The 23,008-nt window shown below is 40.0% G+C and overlaps 2 protein-coding genes across 2 annotated transcripts in view; one reads left to right on the forward strand and one right to left on the reverse strand.

The window, feature by feature from the left end:
• Positions 1-1,671: 1,671 nt before the first annotated feature.
• azin1b (antizyme inhibitor 1b) lies at positions 1,672-7,619 on the reverse strand. The gene is made up of 11 exons (XM_020606863.1): positions 7,375-7,619; positions 6,477-6,620; positions 5,761-5,958; positions 5,341-5,514; positions 4,905-5,077; positions 4,527-4,740; positions 4,285-4,359; positions 3,994-4,159; positions 3,627-3,736; positions 3,247-3,452; positions 1,672-3,134 (listed from the first exon to the last, which is right to left on the reverse strand). Exons 3-11 carry the CDS (start codon positions 5,860-5,862, stop codon positions 3,059-3,061), a joined length of 1,296 nt encoding a protein of 431 aa, XP_020462519.1. The 5' UTR covers positions 5,863-5,958; positions 6,477-6,620; positions 7,375-7,619; the 3' UTR covers positions 1,672-3,058.
• Positions 7,620-14,615: 6,996 nt separating this feature from the next.
• LOC109963928 (V-type proton ATPase subunit C 1-A-like) overlaps positions 14,616-23,008 on the forward strand; it is a 9,100-nt gene continuing 707 nt past the window's right edge. Inside the window, exons 1-13 of the mRNA XM_020606864.1 lie at positions 14,616-14,804; positions 15,785-15,965; positions 16,648-16,715; positions 16,945-17,030; positions 17,248-17,342; positions 17,510-17,601; positions 18,615-18,713; positions 19,273-19,341; positions 20,140-20,232; positions 20,707-20,800; positions 21,830-21,927; positions 22,119-22,242; positions 22,972-23,008. The exon at positions 22,972-23,008 is cut by the window's right edge and continues 707 nt beyond it. Coding sequence (XP_020462520.1) covers positions 15,834-15,965; positions 16,648-16,715; positions 16,945-17,030; positions 17,248-17,342; positions 17,510-17,601; positions 18,615-18,713; positions 19,273-19,341; positions 20,140-20,232; positions 20,707-20,800; positions 21,830-21,927; positions 22,119-22,242; positions 22,972-23,008 — 1,087 coding nt within the window. The 5' untranslated portion in view covers positions 14,616-14,804; positions 15,785-15,833. The remainder of the gene's footprint in view (positions 14,805-15,784; positions 15,966-16,647; positions 16,716-16,944; positions 17,031-17,247; positions 17,343-17,509; positions 17,602-18,614; positions 18,714-19,272; positions 19,342-20,139; positions 20,233-20,706; positions 20,801-21,829; positions 21,928-22,118; positions 22,243-22,971) is intronic.

Genomic DNA, 23,008 nt, shown 5'->3' on the forward strand with positions numbered 1-23,008 from the left:
GAACCGGTGACAAAGGGCAGCCCTGCCGGAGTCCAACATGCACCAGAAAAAAAGTCCGACTTACTGCCGGCAATGCGAACCAAGCTCCTGCTCTGGTCGTACAGGGACCGGACAGCCTTTAACAAAGAGCCCTCAACCCATACTCCCAGAGCACCCCCCATAAATTTAATTATATGTTCATTATTGAGGTCATAATTAATGATGGTGTTTTACTGGACTACATTATATTCAAAGGTGTTCCTAATATTCTGACCCTCTCATGTACTGTATGTCAGTGGGCAGGACAAAAATATACAGACACCTTTGATCTACTTTCGCAAGGCACTGTATGTATACACAATTGTGTACCATTGGTTATTACACATACAAATCTGTTCACTGAAGGCGTTAGAAAGAAAATTACTTCTTAAGCATGTAAGTTCAACTCTGTCATCTGTGTTTTAATTTTGTAATTGCAAAGTCATTTTGTTTAAGTACATGCCTTGCTGCTGACAGACTAGCAAGACGTCTGCTACCTCTTCATTATCATCCACACTACTATCAAGGGCACCATGAGCACCTTCTATACACACTGTAAAACACACTTTCTCGCTATGATGGCATGCAGTAGGGGTGCACCGAAATTTCGACCTAATGTTATGCCTGATCGGTGTATAATACCAATCATATAATCAAACAGTTATTGGATCTTATTGGGAGCTACTCAGAATAGACACACAGGTGGGAACTGAGTGATTTCCTTTTTTTCAGGGTCATGCTGACAAGCCCCACAAGGTAATTTCCATATGGTAATGTAAACTACAGAATCTTCTCTTTACTCTCTAGCGAGCAGGACACCCTGCCAACCCGATCCAAGAAATTATTGGATCTAAAGATGGTTTGTCAGTTTGAAAAGGACTCAGGACCACAGATAAATATGGTTACATAATTATTCAGTGAAGTGTTTTGTATTCATTGTATTTGCTATCAAAGCCCCAGAGTATACTACGCACTACAACAAAACACAGCTGCAGCTGATTTCGCTGCCTAAATGTTGCTCTGTGGCAGAAGGTACTTTGTGTAATTGAGTACCAGAACCCTCTATCAATGAAGAAACATTTTAAGATTGAATTAAAACTCAGCTCAAACCAGTTCATTTTTTTAAAACTCTGCCTTTCAAATATACTTGAGTATCTCAGTTTAACACTAATGAAAAATGATTGTTTTTCAGTAATTTCATGTATTTGTTAGGTGTTGTGTCATGACCTGCTGTTATTTGGTGAAGTGGTGCTGTTAGTGTAGTAAAACGAACACTATTTAGGCCAGCTGAATTAAAGTCTGATGAAGCCTATTCACTGAAGTTGATACAATATGGTATGACAAAATTAAACAAAATGATAATCATTTGGCGTTTTGAGTTTGTTTTAATGAAATGATGCAGCAGGCATGTCTAAGTAAAGGCAATATAAAAATAACACTAACTAAAGCTATGCTTAATAAGTGATGAAAAGCTGGCATGTGAAGTTGTCCAGTTTTTAATATTTACGGCAGAAATCATTATCTCCTTCATGGTTTCAAAAGACTATCCTAAGCAGCCCTAAATTTGAATTACAGACCTCAAATTGACTATCACGTCAGACATATCTACAACTGTTCCACCTCCAATGCCAAAGACCACTCATACACAAGATATATTGTCAGAAATGTATTAAATTAATCACTTTGATTACTTTAACAAGCACAATTTACAGTCAAAAACAAGCATGGTCCATTAGTGCCTTAGACAAGCAAGTAATTAATACATCAGTAATTTGTAACATGAAGACAGGATTCTTTAAAACTGCAATTAAGTTATGTCACCTTTAATATCAGATGTGTGGCATTGAGCTGTACAAGACTGTGCGTTATGTCCCTCATAATTTCAGACAGGCATGAGGAAAAGTCTGGCATGTTATTCATCGACACTGCCCCAGAGAGGTGTGTGTGTACAACTAACATGTCTTTACAGAAATAGACACGCAAGTTTACATCTGCCCCACAGATCAATATGTTTGAGCACAAGTTAGAAATAGCTCTTTTTGCTGGCTTTTCAGATCCTGGGAGAACAAGGATCAATCCCTTGGCAAGAGACACCAAAAATCAGGGCTGTGTTGTTAAATGTCACAGTATTTCTTTAACCTGTAAAAGAGTTTGTGCATTTTAAATCAGATCAACCTCTCTGTCAGAGGCAAGGAGTGCATTAAGTCATAGGCAGCGTCTCTGCATTTGAGCTATAGCTTAGCGTAGACAGAATATGCCACCACAATTCCTTCGAGCCTTTTGAGTAAATGAAAACCACAAGTGGCAATCACAACACATATAGCCCATGTAGCGTTAAAAAACATTAATATATTAACAGGAAAACGCTGTTAGGTGGGCCACAGCGTAATACCCGGACACAACACACAGAAGATGGAGCTTTAAATAAGCCCCACAAATATTTGAACCCAATAAATAAAAAAGCATCAATGTGAATGGCAATAAAGAAATAGGTAACATAACTGTCATTGAGGCAATTATTATTTTAAACACTTCAAAATCATCTACAGACAAATGTGTGAGTGTTTAACAGATACAGGATTTACACAACTGTCAACATGTAAGCAAAGGGAGAACATGACTGTAATTAATTGTACATTTTGTAAACTGGATTGGAGTTAGGAAATAAACCCCTCTAAACATGTTGGAGGGTCCCATCTCCAGAGTCGTCCATTTTGTTGCATAATGTGATTTGAGTGTAAGCTGGAGCTTTTTTTAGCCAATATTTTTTGTCCATCAGAGGGAGGAGCAACAGTAAGAAGATGACCTTCCAGATAAAATTTTTGATAGTTGAGGAATCAAACCAATTGTTTCTCATTTCTAGAGGTAAAAGTCAAATTTCTGGAAGAAACGATGGATACTACATTTTCCAAAGTGGCTGGAATGTTGACCACATTTAGCCCCTTGTCTGCTGAAAAACCACACTGACCGCTCTGCCCACATAGTGAAAGCAGAGGCTAAGCTGTGTGCCATACATAACAGGACAAGCGGTTGAGGGTAGTTATGCACTGTAATTGACCATGGAGAAATTCTTCATGGCACTATCCAGTGTCACACCGGCCTCCTGCATTTCGTACCTGTGGGCAACACCAAACATGATAATCAGCTATCTGTAAATGTAGCATATTCTTACTACATTCAGTATATTATAGGTGGCAGACCTTCACGTGCCAATCATTCCATACTCACCAGTCAGAGGTGGAGACAGTATAGTAGATGGGCAGCTGGGGAAAGCTCAACTCTTCCATTCCACATGCTCCCATGCTGGAAAAAAGAAGCCAGTCTCCCACACTGAGCTCAGGCAACAGGCAGCGCTCCACCACTTGGTCCAGATGGTCCAGTGATGGGCCCCACAGGCTGCTGGGATATACTGCCTTCTCTGTGCACAGCACGTGCTGCAGAAAACAGTCAAGCAAAATATGCAGCAATTAAGAAAGTAGCTCATTGCTCTTCCCTAACTGAGAAAGACATCTGGTCACAGTTTGACAGCTCAACCACACATGTAAAATGATGCTCTGAACTGAATGATTATGAATAGGGCTCACTGTCTTGGGTGGAGGCCTACTAACCTTGTGCACTGAAGGGGCAGAGATGGTGTTTCCCAGCAGTTTGCGGCTGAATGGGCCATAAACACCCTCATTCATGTAGTACTGGAACTCTCTATCTTCATTGTTTTCACCTGTGAAAATACAGTGGATGCCCAAGTCAGAAATGTAGAACATTATCTACAAACTGTGGTCTCTAGAGTGGGGCTTAACCTAGGATAGTTTTGTAGGATTATGCGACAGTCATGAGGAAACAATTTGTGAAAGAAAATGAAAACAGAAATCTGTCCTTTCTAAGACAGCAAACATTCATCCCTGCATATTCACAAACAAATGTGTTACAGATTTAACTGGACTTGAGATGACAACTTCCAATAATAAAGTAACTCACCTTCATCTAGGCCATCCCAGTGGCAGGTCACCACATTTTTCCCAATCACACTAACAGCCAGGCTAAAAGCTGAGGCCACATAGAAGCTGCCAGGCTGGGCTAACACTTGCACATCAGATTGTGGGGGGAAGTAAGCATCCAGCAGCGGCCTGACTGCGGATTCAACCTGCACAAAACAAATGTGCTATTACAAGGTGTTTTCTAAAGAGCAACTTTGTTTTTAAAGCTGAAATCCCTAACTTTCCATATGTTGCTAGTGATGGGTGACTGACACAGCTGTCTTCTACTTGCCTGTTTGAGCTGAAACTCTGAGCCAGTAAATCCACTACCGATGTCCAGGATGTTCATGTTGAAGCCCAGATCCAGCTGAACAGAAAACAGTGAACACTGAGTTATTACCAGTAGTTAAAAACAAATACTAAGAATTTAAACAGGCATTTGAGGTTCCAAAAACATCTTTCTAGTTGACCTATAGTTACAAAATCGCTGCCAATTTAAAAATGTTATAATTGAAGATTGCAGATAATACTCACCCCCATGTCAAACACACAGCGGGCATCTGACAGTGCACGGTTGTAGGCCTGCTGCGGGTCTTGGCAGGAGCTGGGGATGTGGAAAGTCACCCCCACCACCTGGACTCCCAGCTCCTTGGCTGCTTCCAGCAGGTGCCGACAGCTCTTTAGAGAGGAGCCAAAGGCCATGCTAGTCTCAGCCGCATGAGACTCGGTGGTCAACTGCAGCAACAACCTAGAAGAAGCAAAAACTTATCAGCCAGTGATTAACACATGAATCATACATTCGTCCAGAACAGTTAACAATAATTCTGATGTCAACAAAGGCTTTCCTTGCAGTTTTACAGACGTGCATGTGGACTAAAAGTAACAAAGGAAAAATGCACTTCAATCACTTACTTTGCACTGTGGTGCAGGCGGGAAATCTTGGACAACTCTGCTTCATTCTCACACACAAGATGCTGGATGTTGTTCTTGGCAGCATGCTTGATGTGTGCCAACTGCTTGCAAACACCTGATAAAATGATGTTTTCTGGTGGTACGCCAAGCTCCAGCACCAGACTCACTTCAGTCTGGGGGGAAAGAGGGCACAGGTTACAGAAATCAGCACAACAAAGCCTAAAAGTTAGATCAACACAATGAAAAAGGTACTAAGTGTGTTGTGTAAGTTGAGGATAACTGTCATCAGCTAACAGTAATCAAGCGAGTGCTTGTGATGGAATGGCTATAAAATCTCAAGTGCTGTCATAAGAAAATGAGGCACTGATTAGTTTAAATAACACGTACAAACAATTCTAAGGCACCAGAATTAGATTCTGTGAAGCCTTAAACTTACCTTGTTGGTGCAAACAAAGCCCAGGCCCAAGGAGGCCAGCAGTTCGATGACCGCAGGGCTGCTGTTGCACTTGACTGGGTAGTAGGGCTGCAGCTGTGGCATTACGTTCTGCCAGCACACATGCTGCTGCATCAGGGCACCGAGATCGCCCACCAAAAACGCACTCTTTTCCACCTGGGAACATAAGAGGAAGCAGCTGCTCAAACCATCTAAACTTACACTGAACACAAATCAAATCTTAATGTCTAAGGAATTTATTGAAACCAACACAAATTCTGTCTAAAACAATCAACAGGGACAACATACGTACAGTACATGAGATTATAAATCTAACAACTGTCAAACTGAAAGCTATTTGAAGCAGTTGGCAAATTTGTTCCATTGCAACCTGATATTAAAAGCCCTGCAAGCTGAACTAACCAGAGCCTGCTCGCAGATGTGCCCATCAATGACATCTTCAAGGGTCACTCCTCCCTCCAGGAGTTCAATGATGTAGCTGGGTTTGTCAGTGAGTCCTTTCATCTCAACCGTATTCCGCTAAGCCGACAATCATAAAGTACAGATAAACAAGTCAAGGGGTCACGACTGAGCCAATGGGTCCTGCCGGTATGCAACAAACTGGAAAAAGAAAGACAGAGAGAAAGACACACACAGAAATAGAAAACACAACTTAATCACCACAATATATTTTACATTCATTACATCACACAAATTAAATAACAGAAATAATGCTGTTTCACTTCCTTCCTAGATGCAGTTGCACAGTTCAAAAATCAACACATATGAATGTGGACATGCATACTGTTATCAGTGTTTTATGGCCCCAAGGCTTAACACAAAGTATTTATCTTGCTTCAGTCACATTCACACTGAATTATTCTACCCAACATTTTTTTCAGATATAATTAGTAAATATGCAAACTCCAGACAGCTCACTGAACTTTTATTTAAATCTATCAACTTCCTATTAACCTTAAAAATCATTTTAAATCCAATAAAAGTGTTTACACCCAAATGAGTTTTTATGCCAAGGTACATCCAGAGCACAGTCACCTTGGACTTTGCTACAGATGTAGGAGGTTGGGGGATACGTGAGCATGCATATTTGTTTGTAAAACAGACACTGTGTAACTCACATGGACAAGTCAGGAGATGGACCTGTCCCGCTATCAGCTAGGATCCCAAGGTGGCTCAGCGTTGAAATCAAAGTGCTCCCGGTAAAGAGCGGCCCCTAGGCCCTCTGGGTAGCACTCATACACCTGTGCAGAGACAGGGGAGCCCTGGGGAACAAACACATAATATTAGATATGAAAACACATGAAAAACAACGTAAAAGAAAGACTTGCACATGCTTATCATGACAGTGTATCATTAGCTAGGCATCCCAATTATTATAATTTTTATCTCATTACAACGTATATGTCTGTTATCTGTGGACTCACATTAATTGTCACTGTGGTCAGAATTTCACTGACAAAATGTATTTGCATTATTATATTTCAGCTGCTTGCTTTTAACATTAGTTCACAGTGTGGGATAACGGTCTTGAAAATGCGCATGCGCTGTGGTGCAAATAGTGTCAACTTGACAAATGAGATATTGCAGTGCGTCCCCAAAACAAACCATGAAGCCCTAACCAAACCACACAAATGTGATTAACTGCTACATTTAACACATAACTATGCAGCATATTAAACAGTGGATAGGCGCAGCTGAGAGGTTCTTCGCTACCAGAAAGCGGCTAATGTTGAGCTGGCTGCCGACCGCAAGTCGAGAGAAGCAGCGTACTGTATTTTGTTAATAAACCCCATCAAATCCCAAAGCCAATACAGTATACGAACAGTATAAACTAGTCTGAGGTGTTAATATCACTTCATAATTTAACAATATCCTAACATTTAGCATTAAGACAAATCAAAAACACAAAATTCAACGAATCGGTCTTGTCATGTGTGCCGAAAAGGCAGAAAGACTAGCCCGCCATTACGTTCGTTGAACCCATGGAACTCAACCAAAGTATTTCGCTTTACTTACGTGAGATAACGGCCAGAATGTTTTGGAAAATCGTCTTCTCTTTTTCGGCGGAATTTTTAAAGAGTAGTGGGGACAATCATATAAGAAAGAAAGAGGGCTGTTTTTGCCATATGGCTAGAAGACAGACAAGCGTCGGCCGTACAGCTTCTTCTATGTCGGCTGGTGGGTGGAGAACTACTGGAACTGAACAGGGGAAATGGAATAGGTAATCAACGGAACGGGGCGTGGCCTGGAGTTCAGTTCCAGCAATGAGCTCTCTGAATTTTTGAGCATACCAAATATGTATTTCCGGATATTATACAGCCCGCAATAGAGCTGTGATGTTTATTCAAGTTACATAAAAATAAATTTTAGATAGCTATTCTTTTCATTTATTAAAGCCCTCTGCTACTCGTGTTCATGGGGCAATTCGGATACACTCTTTGTTGTACAATTCCACCTGCTAGAATTTATGCATAGTATATATAGAGTGTTGCAAAAACACAAATTTGACATAATACACTTACACTTTAAAAACCATATATTCTAAGCATAATGGTAAACAAAAGTTTAAATAACATGTTCTTAAAAGCCACCATCAGTGTAATTAACTATCAGTAACACTGCAAAAGTCCTGCCTAGCCTCCTTATTACAAGAAATTAAAAACTGTCATATAAAAAAACTAGTTATTTACATTTTAATTTTATTTTTTATTTTAAAAAAAGTGTATAAAACAATGATGAAAGCCCTAAGGTAATCTTTTGCATGCATGTCACACAAATTAAAACCAATTTGCTGAAAAAAATAACATGACTAAACCAGTCTTTGAACATCTTCATGACATTTGTTAAGGATATAAATAATTTTATTGTTTAATATTTTTTCCAATTGTGTCTGAGAATGCCTTATGCATGGCCTTATTTTAAGTCCTCCTTCCTCTATGATAACATGGCCTAATGTACACCTAAAGTTCAGGTGACGCACACACAGGTCCTGAAGGCTCTGAAACAGGTAAACCCCCATAAGGCAGTGAGACCAGACGGTGTCCCCCCTAGAGTGTTGAGAGCCTGTGGGGAACAACTAGCTAGTGTGTATACAAACATCTTCATCCTGTCTTTAACCCAAGCAGTAGTTCCTTGCATTTTCAAAAAAGCCATTATCATACCGGTCCCTAAGACATCAGACACATCCACTCTGAATGACTTCAGGCCAGTGGCACTCACATCAGTTGCCATGATGACGCTATTATCTACATGCTGCATCAAGCCCTATCCCACCTGGAGTCGCCCTGAAGTATTGGGAGGATCATGTTCTTTGACTTCTCCAGTCCTTTCAATACAATCCAGCCATCACTGCTGATGGGGAATGTGACGGGGCCAGGTGTGGACCAACACCTGTCTGTATGCATCATTAATTACCTCACAGAGAGACCTCAGTTCGTATGGCTGTGCGTCTGTGCGTCGGACATGGTAGTCTGCAGCACGGGGGCACCCCAGGGGACGGTGCCTTCCCCCTTTCTGTTCACCCTCTACACATCGGACTTCAAGTACAACTCCCACCACTGTCATCTACAAAAGTTCTCGGACGACACCGCCAATGTTGGATGTGTATCTGGGGGGGATGAGTGGGAATATAGGGGGGTTGTTTCTGACCTTGTCGAGTGGTGTGAGAAAAATCACCTGGTCCTGAACACCAGCAACACAAAAGAGATGGTGATTGACCCCTGGCAGAAATCACCAGCACTCACGCCGGTGAGCTTGCAGGGCTCAGATATTGAGATTGTGGACACCTTTAAATACCTGGGTGTCCACCTCAACAATAAACTGGATTGGACCAATAACACAGATGCCCTGTACAGGAGGGTCCTTTGGTGTGCGGAGGGCACTCCTTCAGACATTTTATGATTTTGTGGTGGCATCTGCAGTTTTTTATGCTGTTGTGGGTTGGGCAGGAGGTAGCACGGACATGAACAGACGGACATGAACAGAAAGACATAAACAAGCTGGTTAAGAGAGCTGGTTCTGTCCTGGGCTGCCCTCTGGACTCCATCGAGGAGGTGGCAGACAGAAGGATGCTGGTAAAACTAACATCCATCATGCATAACCCCTCCCATCCCCTGTACCATACAGTAGAGGCTCTGAACAGTTCTTTCAGCACAAGACTGCTACATCCCCAGTGCAAGAAGGCAGTGGGTTGGGCAGGAGGTAGCACGGACATGAACAGACGGACATGAACAGAAAGACATAAACAAGCTGGTTAAGAGAGCTGGTTCTGTCCTGGGCTGCCCTCTGGACTCCATCGAGGAGGTGGCAGGCAGAAGGATGCTGGTAAAACTAACATCCATCATGCATAACCCCTCCCATCCCCTGTACCATACAGTAGAGGCTCTGAACAGTTCTTTCAGCACAAGACTGCTACATCCCCAGTGCAAGAAGGCACGTTACTGTAGGTCATTCCTCCCCACAGCTATCAGACTGTACAATACATCACTCGGACAGAAGGATGCTGGCAAAACTAACACCCATCATGCATGACTCCTCCCATCCCCTGCACCACACAGTGGTGGCTCTGAACAGTTCTTTTAGCACGAGACTGTTACACCCCCATTGTAAGAAGGAGCGTTACCGCAGGTCATTCCTCCCCACAGCAATCAGACTGTACAATACATCACTGCAGTGATAAGCTAGGTGAAATTATGAGGGACTATGTAACAGTCAACTGAGGTGCAATACTGAAATTCTGGGGGTAAAATGCATTGTAAATATGCACAAGTGTAAAATCTTGTCCTTGATTTCTCTTGAATACTTTATATTGTCTTGTTTTAGGTATTTTTGAGTAGTTTTTCAGAGATCCTCATGGCTGAAATACAGGTATTTACCCCATTGCGAGATTAATTATGGGAGTTATATTCTTGTACTTGATTTCTTGATCTCTTGAATACTATATTTTGTCTTGTTCTTAGGTATTTTGATTTGTTCTCAGAGATTAATTGTGGGAGGATCATTCTTGTTCTTGATTGTCTCTCAAATACTATATTCTGTTTGGTTTTAGGTACTTGGAATTTGTTTCTCAAGATATGTGTGTGATCACTGGGACTGAACTGCCTGCTATGGACACACTGTACACACAGCGCTGTTGTAAAAGGGCAGAGAACATAATCAGGGATCCACGCCACCCAGTTCACACTCTGCTCAGACACAAAAATTGCACCTACAGCCTCAGGCACAGCAAAGCGGACAGTATCATCACACACAGAACAAGACTTTACAACAGCTTTTTCCCTGCCACAGTAATACTGATGGCAAATATGAAAATGTGAGAATATACTGTATGGGCAATAACCCCTCACTAGACATGCACAATAATAATACAGAAATGTTGCACAAGGTATTTTTTAAGAGCATCTCATCAAGAGGGTTCTCTTATGGGACCTAAGTAATAGCAGGACATTCTCTACCAAGCAATGGAAACAACCCTGAATATTAATTGTGTTTTAGTATGTTATAACCCCTCACTACCTCACTAAGTGTAATGACATATCCAACTTCACTATGTGAATTACTAAGTGCGATGTTTGAAGTTCACTATTTTTGTGTATTGCAGTTTTAATGCTTTGTCGCCTTTATGTAACTTTTTTTTTATTCTAAGACTAAGTGTTCTTTCTGGCTTTTGACTCTTTACCTGACTCCAAAGGACAGCTGCACAAGAATTCCTATATGCCTAGACTGTCTGTTTATGCATAAATGGCAAATAAAAATCTTGACTTGACTTGAATCGGACCAGTGAAGTTGTAGACTACTAAACTAGGGCAATGATTTTAAAGAGGCTAAAATGTAAAAGTTGAGAGCAACTGCAGACTCAGGTTATATTTATATGTAAGTTTATCATCCCAAGTGACCCCTTTTACGTACACATAATAGAGTGTTGACTATAGCAGTGTTAAAGGAAAATACCAGCTAAATTTTTAGACAGGAGAGTTGCTGTAGACTTTTTTGGAGAAAAACCCAGTGTACTGCTTTACAGGTCAAGAAACACCACAAAAACTTATTTTACATGTCCAGCTTCAATTCCACCACTTTACTGGCAAATGCTCAGTTTATGCATTTTGTGCCTCCAACTTAATTCCTGTGGACTGACTTCTGGGTCAAAGAAGAGGCCATATGGTAACACCCTCTTCAAGACAGGCAGTCTTGAGATTTCTGCAAAATATGGTCTTAATTTGAGATATAAAAATTCTATACACTGAACCAACCATGCAGCTGTTGCTCAATTTTCCACAAACAAGTGTAAAAATCACCCAATGACATGAGATAAACCTTTTCCAAATTGTTGTTTAGAATCAGAAGTCAGTACTTTTATACTATACTAAAACATGTAAGTCAGTAACCACCATCACCACCGACCAGCCCAGGAGTGACCCAGCCTACGCAGCTCAGCCCAGCTCTCCATCTCCTCACCTCCTGCGGTTGGTCAAACACCCGGTTACAACTCATCTACAGGACTACGTATCATTTCCCTCTGTGTTTTTGTCATTCCTTTGTTCGCTGTATATAATAATTCATTGTATGCAACGAAGACAGCTACCTGGGTCTGCCTCTTTCCTCGTTCGCACACTGACTGGTGTGAACGGATCCTAACACATGTGCAATAACCCCTCACTACCTCACCAAGCGTAATGCCATATCCAACCCCACCATGTGAATTACTAAGTGTGATGTTTGAAGTTCACTGTGGGAAATACTATTACCCTATTGTTGTGTAATATATTTTTTTATTTTATCTATTTTAACACTTTGTCGCCCTTATGGAACTTTTTTTATTTTAAGACTAAGTGTTCTTTCTGGCTTTTGACTCCAAAGGAGAGCTGCACAAGAATTCCTATATGCCTAGACTGTCTGTTTATGCATAAATGGCAAATAAAAAATCTTGAATCTTGAACCATGATGTTAATTGTCTTAGTTATGCAGTGGCTTCCATATAAATCCTTATATTCACTTGGAACTTGGAACTCCAAGATTTTCATGCATGATTTTTTCTGACAGCATTCATGAGCCTTAAAGACATTTGAGTGCACAGACCTCATGGTTGGGAAGGTTATTGGGTTGAGAAAGTCATTAAGTCACAAGCCTTCTAATTACAGCAGTGTCAGTCAGTTAAATGACATTACAGCCTTGCACCTTTCTCTGAATTTGTATGAAAACTCCAACAATATTAAACAACAGTGTAGAACTGACAATCTTTCAGGACACAGAAATTACGCCACTGGATATTTTGACATTCATTGTGTTCCTGCTCATGGAATGTGGGGGATTAAGATTTCAAGAGCTTATAAAATATTTTGTTAATTAGTCCTTGAGTCTTTGTCACACACTTTCAGCCTTATGTCATGTGATAATTTAATGGTTTATGCAATCCAGTTGGATGGGAAGAAAATAGTTCACAAATTTTATTTAATTAAGCATGCTAGTCAGGAGTTCAGTACAACACTGAATGGTTGGTGAGATAGGCACAAAAATCAGCCTACAGCCATCTTAGGCATATGACTTGCATTACTGTGATACTAGAGCAACCTGCTTCATGGCTGTATCTGTGTATTTGTTATGGTCTGGCTGTCCTATGTCTTATCTTTGTTTTATGATAATCACTCCAAGGGGCACTGTGTTCATTAAACAACATGATGCAGAAAACACCAGATTGTCAACTACAAAGAAAGTCCTGTCTGGAAACAACAGACACTACTATTGTGAAGGATCTCAGTTGGCTGCCCTTATTTACAACATTTAAAGACTGTGTGACGGTGTTAAATTCTTGGATTTGTGCTGTGTGGTCATGTTAAAAGCTGTGAAGTATACAGAGCGGAAACAGCTAATCAAGCTGTACCATACTCCTGGGTTTGTCTAGGTACTCATAACTGGTTTCTAAATACTGTATATTTATGACTTGTATGACATTCAAGCTTGATTTGTAAAGCAGTAGTGTGCAATAAAAGATATTATCTAATGTGCATAACAGAGCCATAAATCACAAAAGCAAAGTCAGCTTAAAACCCAGCAGAGAAAAAATCAATCATATGAAATGTAGTTTATATATTTTAATGTTTCTGTTTCACTGAGCCCAGTTAAGCACTTACAGTGTCTTTGGGAATGGAATTCAATTTGCAACCACAAGTACCAGATACTACTGGACAATTGCATAAACAAGCAGTTCTCAATACCACCAGGACACCCACAAATCCAAAATTTGAATATTTTCCATAAGATTAAGCAACAAGAAAAATCAGTAGAGGAATGTTGAAGAGATTTTTGAGACAATTTAAAAAGAGTGGGTCTATTAGCCTGCATAATCTAATATCCTTTACTTTTGCAGAAGTATAATAGCAGAATGTAAAAACACCCAATCACAATTAAAAGTCATTCAAAATTTTATTATACTTAAAATAAAAAGTATTAGCAATATATAGTGTCAAAGGTAAAATGAATCATTATGTAGAATGACCCCGTTCCGACATTTATATTATCATGCTGTATATAGGCTAAGGTGGCTGTAGGCTGATTTTTGTGCCTATCTCACCAACCATTCAGTGTTGTACTGAACTCCTGACTAGCATGCTTAATTAAATAAAATTATTATATTTCTGGATTATTATTGATGCATTAAAATAAAAGCAGCATTTCCACATAACACTTATATTAACAAATCTTTTTCCATTGCAGAATGTCTGGTCAGTATAGTGTCTGTTCATAGGCCTTTTTTTCACATAGCACACACTTTGACATGTTAAAAAAGCCTATTCTTTTCTTTAAAGCAACCAGATTTAAAGGATTCTTATCAAAAATGTTTGTGCATTTTACATATTTACATGAAAAATAAATGTTAGTCAAAAATATTATTTATATTTTTACCTTTTAAAAATCTGGTGGTTGGTCTTTAGAAAAGATCTAGAGATCCCTAAAGAGCACCAACAGAACATCTGATGTTTTATACTAAGATGGCAGGTAGACTAGAGGAAAGTATCCTTGATGTTTTTGTTTTGTAATTGCTGAGAAAACCCAAGACATTTGACAAAAGGAGAATATGTGTGCAGACTGATGTTCAGCCTTGCATTCCATATCAGAATAATGACTACGAATTGTTGAACGCTCTAAAAAGCAGATGCCGATTCACAGACACTCAGTGTCACCTAAAGGAAATAACTGTTGTGTAACGTAACGTTACTACGTTTACTCTCCAGTCGCTCAACACCATAGGTGTGGATCACGTGGACACTGCGCTGCAACCTCTGCGCAGGCGCACCGGAACTCCCTCGATCAGCTGACTCTGAGTGATATTCTCTGCTGATGTACCACTGAGTCAAAAAAACCTGCTGCTATTTGTATTATGCGTTGGAAGCTGCGGCGGCTTGGTTGAATTACACCGTGTGGACTATATACTAAAGGTGTTGAACATATCGGTAAGAACAAAAACACACCGATTGTTGATGTCGTGACAGCGTGAGTCTCGTGCCAACGACAAGCTAACACTGAACATAACCCTAATTTAGCCAGGTATATCTAGTTGTCCATCACAGATTTTTATTAGAAGGTGATGTACAAAACAATTACAGTGAACAGCAGTCTGTAATCCTGTGGTGCTCTTGGTGTTAATTAAAACGAGGACCAGTATTTAGCATTTTTCCGCAGCAGAGAAACTGATCATATGACAATCAATCAGCAGACACGAAGACATATCTGTCTCTGCTGTGCAATCAGCCAGTTCTGTTTAGGTCAGTGACTACATATAACCGCTGGGAAATGTGAGGAAGTCCATGAATCTGAGGCAAAACAGAAGTCGAAAGAGGAAGAAAATGCTTTGCAATATGACTGATTCATTTAGGCATAATTACACTTGTGTGGCTGTCTTTTCTGCAGTGTTGGAAAAAAGTACTTTAGCAAAACTACACAATACGCCATAGAAAAACTGAGCTACAGATAAAATGAATGCATTTAAATGCATGTACATGTATAAAATGCATGAGTTGAATTGAAGGAAGCTGCAGCATATTTCAAAATGAAAAGTTGGGCCTTGTAAAATTCGTCTGCCCTTTCAAACCATTTCCATTATTTTAATTTGTTTAGGAAATAATCATAATAATGCAAGAGTGGGAAATAGGACAAAAATCCTTTCTCCCTCCACATGTCATTTAATTTAGCAATAATGTATAAAATGACAGAAAGTCTCCTCTTCACTGATTTTAAGTGCCCTAGCTCAACCAGAGAGGAATAGCTATCATGTTATAATTCATAGCAGTCTTTATAACATCTGAAAAAAAAAATCATATTCCCCACCCCTATTAACATAACATATTTTTTAAAGAGAAAATCTTTTTTTGTTTGCCCGGAAAGAAGTCACAATAGAGACTTATTAATAATTTTACTCTTATTTTTTTCTCAGTGAGTTCCTTGCATCAGACGCCGGGTGGACAAACCTCTTACCAGCAGCCATGACCGAGTTCTGGTTGATCTCCGCTCCGGGGGAGAAGACGTGTCAGCAAACTTGGGACAAGCTCATGGTGGCCACCACACGCACCAACAATCTCTCTACCAACAGCAAGTTCAACATCCCTGACCTCAAGGTTAAACGCAATGGTCATTTTTAGCTACAGCCACCAACAGCATTATGAAACATTTTGTTAAAGGTGCATTAATCAAAATTTTACTCACTGTCTGATAAATTAAATGAGAATGGGACAGGACACGATGTCTCTCTGCAATCCTGTCCCCTTCCATGACACTCTGCTATTCCTGCTTTTCTAAGTTGCTGTCCATAAGTTAGCCCTGACTAACACCTAGTCAGCCACATTGTCAGCTAAAGGTTCCAAACAGTGGCTGCCACATCAAAGAGGCAATGTTCTTTTGCACAGAGAGAGTGGGACAAAGACAAGCACAAACCAGGGTTAACATTAGTTTTTGAGATGGAGAGCATTAGAAGTAGCCAAAAGTTTCAGATGTAGCGTTCCTCCTTCTGTATGTGTTAGAAGGATGAACATCTAAGGCTAATGTGTTAGTTTTGGTAACATTAGTGATCTTACATTGTCCTGATTTTACCTTTTATGTTGTGTGATTTTAACTCTGGAGTAATTCCAGCTCCGTGTAGATTTAGTGCTTTGTGTCACAGCAGTAACCAGAATGTTGTACTGGACTGACAAATGTATTTGTTTGTGGTGTCAGTGTGTTTTGAATCTCACTAGACCCTCTAGTGGCTGAAGAGAAATTAGGGGATAGTAGCTTTAAGATTTTGTGTTTTGTTTCTAACAGGTTGGAACTCTAGACGTCTTAGTGGGTCTGTCGGATGAGCTGGCTAAACTGGACACTTTTGTGGAAAGGTGAACTTTGTAATTACCAATATGTACTAGTGTTTTATAGTAATATTAATATCTACTTGTGTTATTTTTTTTTTTTAGTTGAAAGAGTTTTGTCAGGCAGTAGATTGATGAGCCTAGTTTTGTGATGAATGAATGTCACATTTTAGTACAGTCCTGACTGTTTCTCTTATTTTTTTTGAGCCCTTATGTTGGTTTCTAACCCTTCTCCTCATGTTGTGCTGGGCTTCAGTGTGGTGAAGAAGGTGGCTCAGTACATGGCCGATGTCCTGGAGGACAGCCGAGACAAAGTCCAGGAGAATCTATTGGCCAATGGAGGTGATCACTGTTAACACCTTCGCAGTGATTCTCATACTACATATCTTCACTAGCTGATAGATGAGTTGGAGGTGATGGTAGAAAACCAGAGCCGGTGTTGATGTTGTTGATCAGACTTCACAGCAAGAAATGACAGGTTACTGTGTGTTATTATAGTATACAAAGCTTTTGGAAGTGATGTGATGACTTGAATCTTATTTTTGACTGCTCTCTACAGTTGACCTGGTCACCTATATCACCAGATTTCAGTGGGACATGGCAAAGTATCCAATCAAACAATCTCTGAAAAATATCTCTGAGATCATCTCCAAGGTTTGTTGGAAAATCTGCCTATAATGTTTGATTATAGACTTATGTTGTGTATGTAAACATAGTTTCATTTTATCCACTCCTGTGATCTAAGAGGGATTATTATATGATATATTTAGTGTAGAAGTGAAATAATCTACAGTATTTATCCTCTCCTACATCGTGCCTAGCAAGCGACCCAGATAGACAATGACCTGAAGGCCAGAGCTTCAGCTTACAACAACCTGAAGGGAAATCTGCAGAATCTGGAGAGGAAGAATGCGTGAGAAAACCATCTGTCACTCTTTTCTTCAGTTACTGTTTTAAACAAGAGCAAATGTCTATATAGATGGCCTTTCATTTCATCACAAACGTGTTGTGCACAGCCAAATGCTACACTAATAACAATTAATATGATTATTTTTCATAAACAATAGTATACAACAAAGTGCTGCCCACCTAAATCCCTCAAGCCTGAGCAAAATATACACTCCGTGTACTGTACATATGGTCGACATATACTGTCGGTGATGGACAACACATCACCACTTATATTCACTATACAAAAATGAAGCCTAAATATTGTAAATACAACAGCTTCCATCTTGCTTTTTTGCCATCAGATTCTGCACAGTAGCAACCAGAAATGCAGTGACAGCATCAGACCACCAGTCAAAGCTGTCAGATCAACCGAAATGCACCTCTTTTTCTGTCATCAAATAACTTATTGAAAACTAACTTACGAGAAAAATGACCTGGATGGATGAATACACAAATGAATGGAGCCTTAAACCATTCAGTGACCAGAATATGGAAGGAATAACAGTGACAAAACCTCATTAAGTCGTGGAAGCATAACTCACCTCAAAAATGACCTCACACATCAGCGTGATTATATCTACCAGAAATCACAGAAGTGACTTCTGAGAAAAATGTATTTGATTTGTACTTTGAGTTTTTAGTGTAGATCATGTCTCATTCAGTAACATGAGGAGGTGGGATTTATGACCTATACTGCAGCGAGCCACCAGGGGGCGATCATGTCCCTGTGGCCTCACTTCTGGGAGCTCTTAGCCTGTCCATCATTTTTAAGTTGATACATGCACTTTGCAGCCTTCTCTGGATAATGTCAGACCTAAAGATGGAAATGAGATAGTTACTGTAGTTTTGTTACTTTACATAGTACTTCTGCACTGTGTATTGTACATTTGCAACATCTACAGCAAAATGGTTACGTGGTTGTGGGAGAAAGCCTTTTCTCAAGTGGCCTGTGTGTCATCATGTATCGTCCTTTAGGGGGAGCTTATTGACCAGGAGTCTGGCAGATATAGTGAGGAAAGAGGACTTTGTACTGGACTCAGAGTACCTGATTACCATGCTGGTGGTTGTCCAAAAGTAAGTACCCCTGTGTCAATGTCTATGTTTGATATGTGCTGAGGTGGAAATATTCCGTTATCATGTCACTACAGCCACAGCAGCTACATAAAAACAACTTGAAACTATTTTTTTTTAAATTTGTTTTGTGGAAATTATTTTTTTCCTTTCCTGTTGAAAAGTACATTTTTAAGGGTACAGTGAGAGGTACAATGGACCTCCAGTGAAATATTTTTTATTTTAAATGTCCTGCATTAAAATTTCATGCTCACTTGTAAAACAAACTGCTTCCAGTTGATCAAATCACCTAGATTGGGCTTTAGTTGTGCTGTAACCCCTTGGTTCTCTGCTTTAGACATTATGAGCTAACATGGACCAGAGGTTTTACTAGACTAGAGTCTAATAAGTTGGACAAATAAGATACAAGCATTGTCATTTGTATTTTTTTTTTCACTTTTATATTCCCTTTTTGTGTTTTAAGCATACACAAGTTGCATAAATTAAAGTGATCAATAAATGAGATTTGTACCTTTCAGTCCTTAAAAAAAAACGTTTCTCTTTCCCGCTCCACCATCATTAGAACAAGCTATCCTGACTGGCAGAAGACGTATGAAACCCTGGCAGAAATGGTTGTGCCTCGCTCCACCAAGTAAGTGTAAGATAATTTGGTTCTGTGATGCATCTGTGTTTTTCACTAATGTCATGAAGCTACATATAGACACAGTAAATGTTTCTGTCTTCCCCCAGTCAGTACATAATTGTCTGTGCTCAAATAAAGAGTTCAAAATGCAGTAAACTATATTAGTTGTGTCTCACTGTCCAGTAAACCCTTTTATTTATATGATCTATATGATCCTGTTTGTTTTTTGTGCTGGTTTGGGTGGTTGAGTGCTTAGCCTCTAGGTTTTTTGTCCTTTGGAAGCCTTTATGTAGATAGGAAGAATTTTTATGTGAAATTTCTGACAAATGTAGCTGTTTAGTAAATTTACAATAAATGTCTACAGTGAACAGGTGCTGATTTTTGTCTATTTTGTAGTAATACACACCTGTCGCTACACAGATGTGCAAAGATGATTTTTCCCATATGGGCCTTCTTTATCAGAGTATAAACCATTTAAAGCATTATTAAGGTTAAAAGTACATAAACAGTGGTTGTAGCGGCAGCTTGTTGAAAATTTAGCTGGGGTGGCTGCAGGATGCCCCTCTGATAAGTTCAGCAACCAGCACTTCCAGGTCATTCAGTTTGTTGGGGTCAAGGTAAACAAAGGAAATCACCTCCTCTTACCTATGCAGCAACATAACCAGCTGTGATAGGTTACACCTAGAAGACATGAACACTGGGGTGGGAATGTGTTGTTTTTTCCCACAGGGATGTCTGTGAAAACCCGCCGAAATCTGAGCAACACACTGTTTGTATCCAGCTCTTGTGTTGTGTTCTCTCCTCCAGGCTGCTGTTTGAAGACTACGACAGCGGATTGTTCAGCGTCACTCTCTTCAGGAAGGCTGTAGATGACTTCAAGCACAAGGCCAGGGACAACAAGTAATTGCAGTTGCAGTTTTTTATTTCATATGAATAGAATAATTTAGAAGAGTTACTGTGTAAATGTTTCTTTGGAGTTGGTCTTGAGCTGTGTTTCAGTTTTCTGTCATCTGACAGATTTTTGTTTTGAATTGCATTTTCCATGAATGCAGTTTGTTTATCCATCAGGAAATCAACCACAGATTGATAGTAGGAATGACAGTTTGTGAGTGAAATAGGTTAGCACTTTGTAAATGCAGGAACAGGCTTGTTATGCTCTGAAAAAGAAAGTGATCCACAACTTTGTCAGCACTCGACACGCTCTCCAGTTAGCAAAGCAGAGGGTTCTCATTGTGTGTGTTTGTATCTGTTTGTATGTTCTCTGTTTTCAGGAGTGCACTTGACTTGACTGTGTAAGAGAGTGTGTGCGCACGATCCTGCCCATCTGTATGTTCACTGAAAGCCATCTCTCTGCTGTGTGTTTTAACCTGCTAGGTTTATTGTGCGTGATTTCCAGTACAATGAGGAGGAGATGAAGGCAGACAAAGAAGAGATGACACGTTTATGCACTGACAAGAAGAAACAGTTTGTACGACTATTATTTTCTTCATAAACACTACTACTGACCAAGTATGGAACAAGGACGTTATTGCAGCATACTATTATGCACATAGATATCTATAAATATCTGGCTGCAGATGATATGTGTATATAATGCTGAGTTTGAACCACTGACTGTATAAAATATGGAAGCCATGAGAACTCCTACAAGCAAAGCCACCACAACTTGATCGCCCCCTGGTGGCTGGTGCAGTACATATCATAAATCCCACCTCCTCCATGTTAGGTGATGGCACTAGCCGAACTAAAAACACAAAGCACAATATGACAGTATGATACAGTATAATATTTTTTCAGGTGAGGAATTAATCATTTAGATTGAGAATAGGTGGTCATTGTAGCCAAGTAATGGCAGTATAGAAATTTGCTCCGACATTTTCGAAGATGTGAGTAATCCCGGCAGCAGCTTTGAGTCGGTTGAACTGATTGGTGTGTAGGATGTGCAGCTCCGCACAAGGCACAGTTGAGATTTGGGAGGTGTGAGTGTTGGCCCGTCTATCAATGACCAACGTTTACCCATAAACCTTTTCACTGCATAGGTACGTGTTGATACCTAGGTGTAGTTGCTGACAGCTATAAATTAAGCTTAACCTTGACCATAGCCACTGCTTGAATAATTCCTAACCCTTGCCCTATGCTTAACCTAACACCTAACCTTAAACGGAGGTGTCATTCTAAATTGTAGTAGAAAAAGGGGTGTATTTCAGTCGATTTGACAGCTTTGATTGGTGGCTTGATACATGACTGAACTACTAGGTTGCTACTGCACAGAATCTGGTTGCATAATGCCAAGATGGCAGCTGCTGTATTCACAAAATTTTGGTTTCACTTTTGCAACGCATACTGTACAGGCCTTTCTCTTATTTTGGCTCCAGCAGTTTCAGCTAATATTGTACTTACGCTTACCAACAAATTAGCTTTGGATAAATCTCTTTGTATGTATTTTAGCAAAAAGATGTATGTAAAAATGATTAAAATGCATGTTCGGTCTTTCTAGGGGCCCTTGGTACGATGGCTGAAAGTGAATTTCAGTGAGGCCTTCATTGCGTGGATTCACATTAAAGCTCTGCGTGTGTTTGTGGAGTCAGTATTGAGGTGAGTTAAGCTTCCATGACTTAATGAGGTTTTGTCACTGTTATTCCTTCCATATTCTGGTCACTGAATGGTTTAAGGCTCCATTCATTTGTATACTCATCCATCCAGGCTTTTAATGTCGCATTTGTTTCACATCTTCCCCTCAACAAATGAAATAAGGCCTGCATTGACAGACCTCTTGTGTTTCACAGGTATGGGCTGCCAGTCAACTTCCAAGCCATGCTGCTTCAGCCCAACAAGAAGAACATGAAGAGGCTGAGAGAGGTGCTGTATGAGCTGTACAAACATCTGGACAGCAGTGCTTCCGTCATTGATGTGAGTCACCTTCAGACGTACTGTTTTGACACTCAGAGTGAAAGGAAGAGTTATTAGAGGAATTCAGGTTCAGCTCGCCCTTAGGAAGACGGAGGTTGTCTTGGCCTGTTCTGATTGTTCCTTGTTCAGGGAGTTTTGTGCTTTCATATAGTTTTGTGTTAATTTTGTCTTGAGTTGTGCTTTTTCATATGTGTACCTGTTTTTATGGTTTCTATTTTTCACTTTTGTTTTTAACTAATGCTGTATATAACTAAGTTTTAAGAAAGATTGCTTTTGATTGAGTTTCCCATTTTCTTCCACCGGTGCAGCTTAGAGTTTCATCTTTTGGATCAGACATGTGAAGTGCTTTGGCAACATAACTTGTACATTTTAAAAGCTTTCATACAGAAGCCTGGATCATTCATCATGCTGGGGGAGCTGTGCATCGCTGCACTGTAGGCCCAGTAACAGAGAAGACCTGGCGAGCTCCTAGATCGGTTTATTACTACTATTCAACTTGCTGAACTAATGGCACCACCTAAATGCAGTCCTTATCTGCATCAAACCCTCTCTCCTTTTTGGTTTACAAATGTTACCTGACAGATGTTTAATATACATAATTTACTTCGCAAATAGGAAACCTATTGTTAAACCCTCATAGTCACTTACTGTAAATAAAGAAGTGTGAAATATGGATGCATATGAGGAATTATGTGTAAACCATTGGTCTTCCTGTACGTCTGCCTACAGGCTTCTATGGACATCCCAGGGCTGGATCTGAGCCCGC

Source organism: Monopterus albus, unplaced genomic scaffold (genome assembly GCF_001952655.1).
Source record: "Monopterus albus unplaced genomic scaffold, M_albus_1.0 scaffold82.1, whole genome shotgun sequence".
Classification (NCBI taxonomy): domain Eukaryota; kingdom Metazoa; phylum Chordata; class Actinopteri; order Synbranchiformes; family Synbranchidae; genus Monopterus; species Monopterus albus.

Coding starts and splice junctions, on each gene's coding strand:
- azin1b (XM_020606863.1), bottom strand. CDS start 5,862: ATGAAAGGACTCACTGACAAACCCAGCTACATCATTGAACTCCTGGAG. Junction 5,515..5,760: donor ACATCTGCGAGCAGGCTCTG/GTTAGTTCAGCT, acceptor TTATGTTCCCAG/GTGGAAAAGAGTGCGTTTTT. Junction 3,135..3,246: donor ACTGTCTCCACCTCTGACTG/GTGAGTATGGAA, acceptor TGTTGCCCACAG/GTACGAAATGCAGGAGGCCG.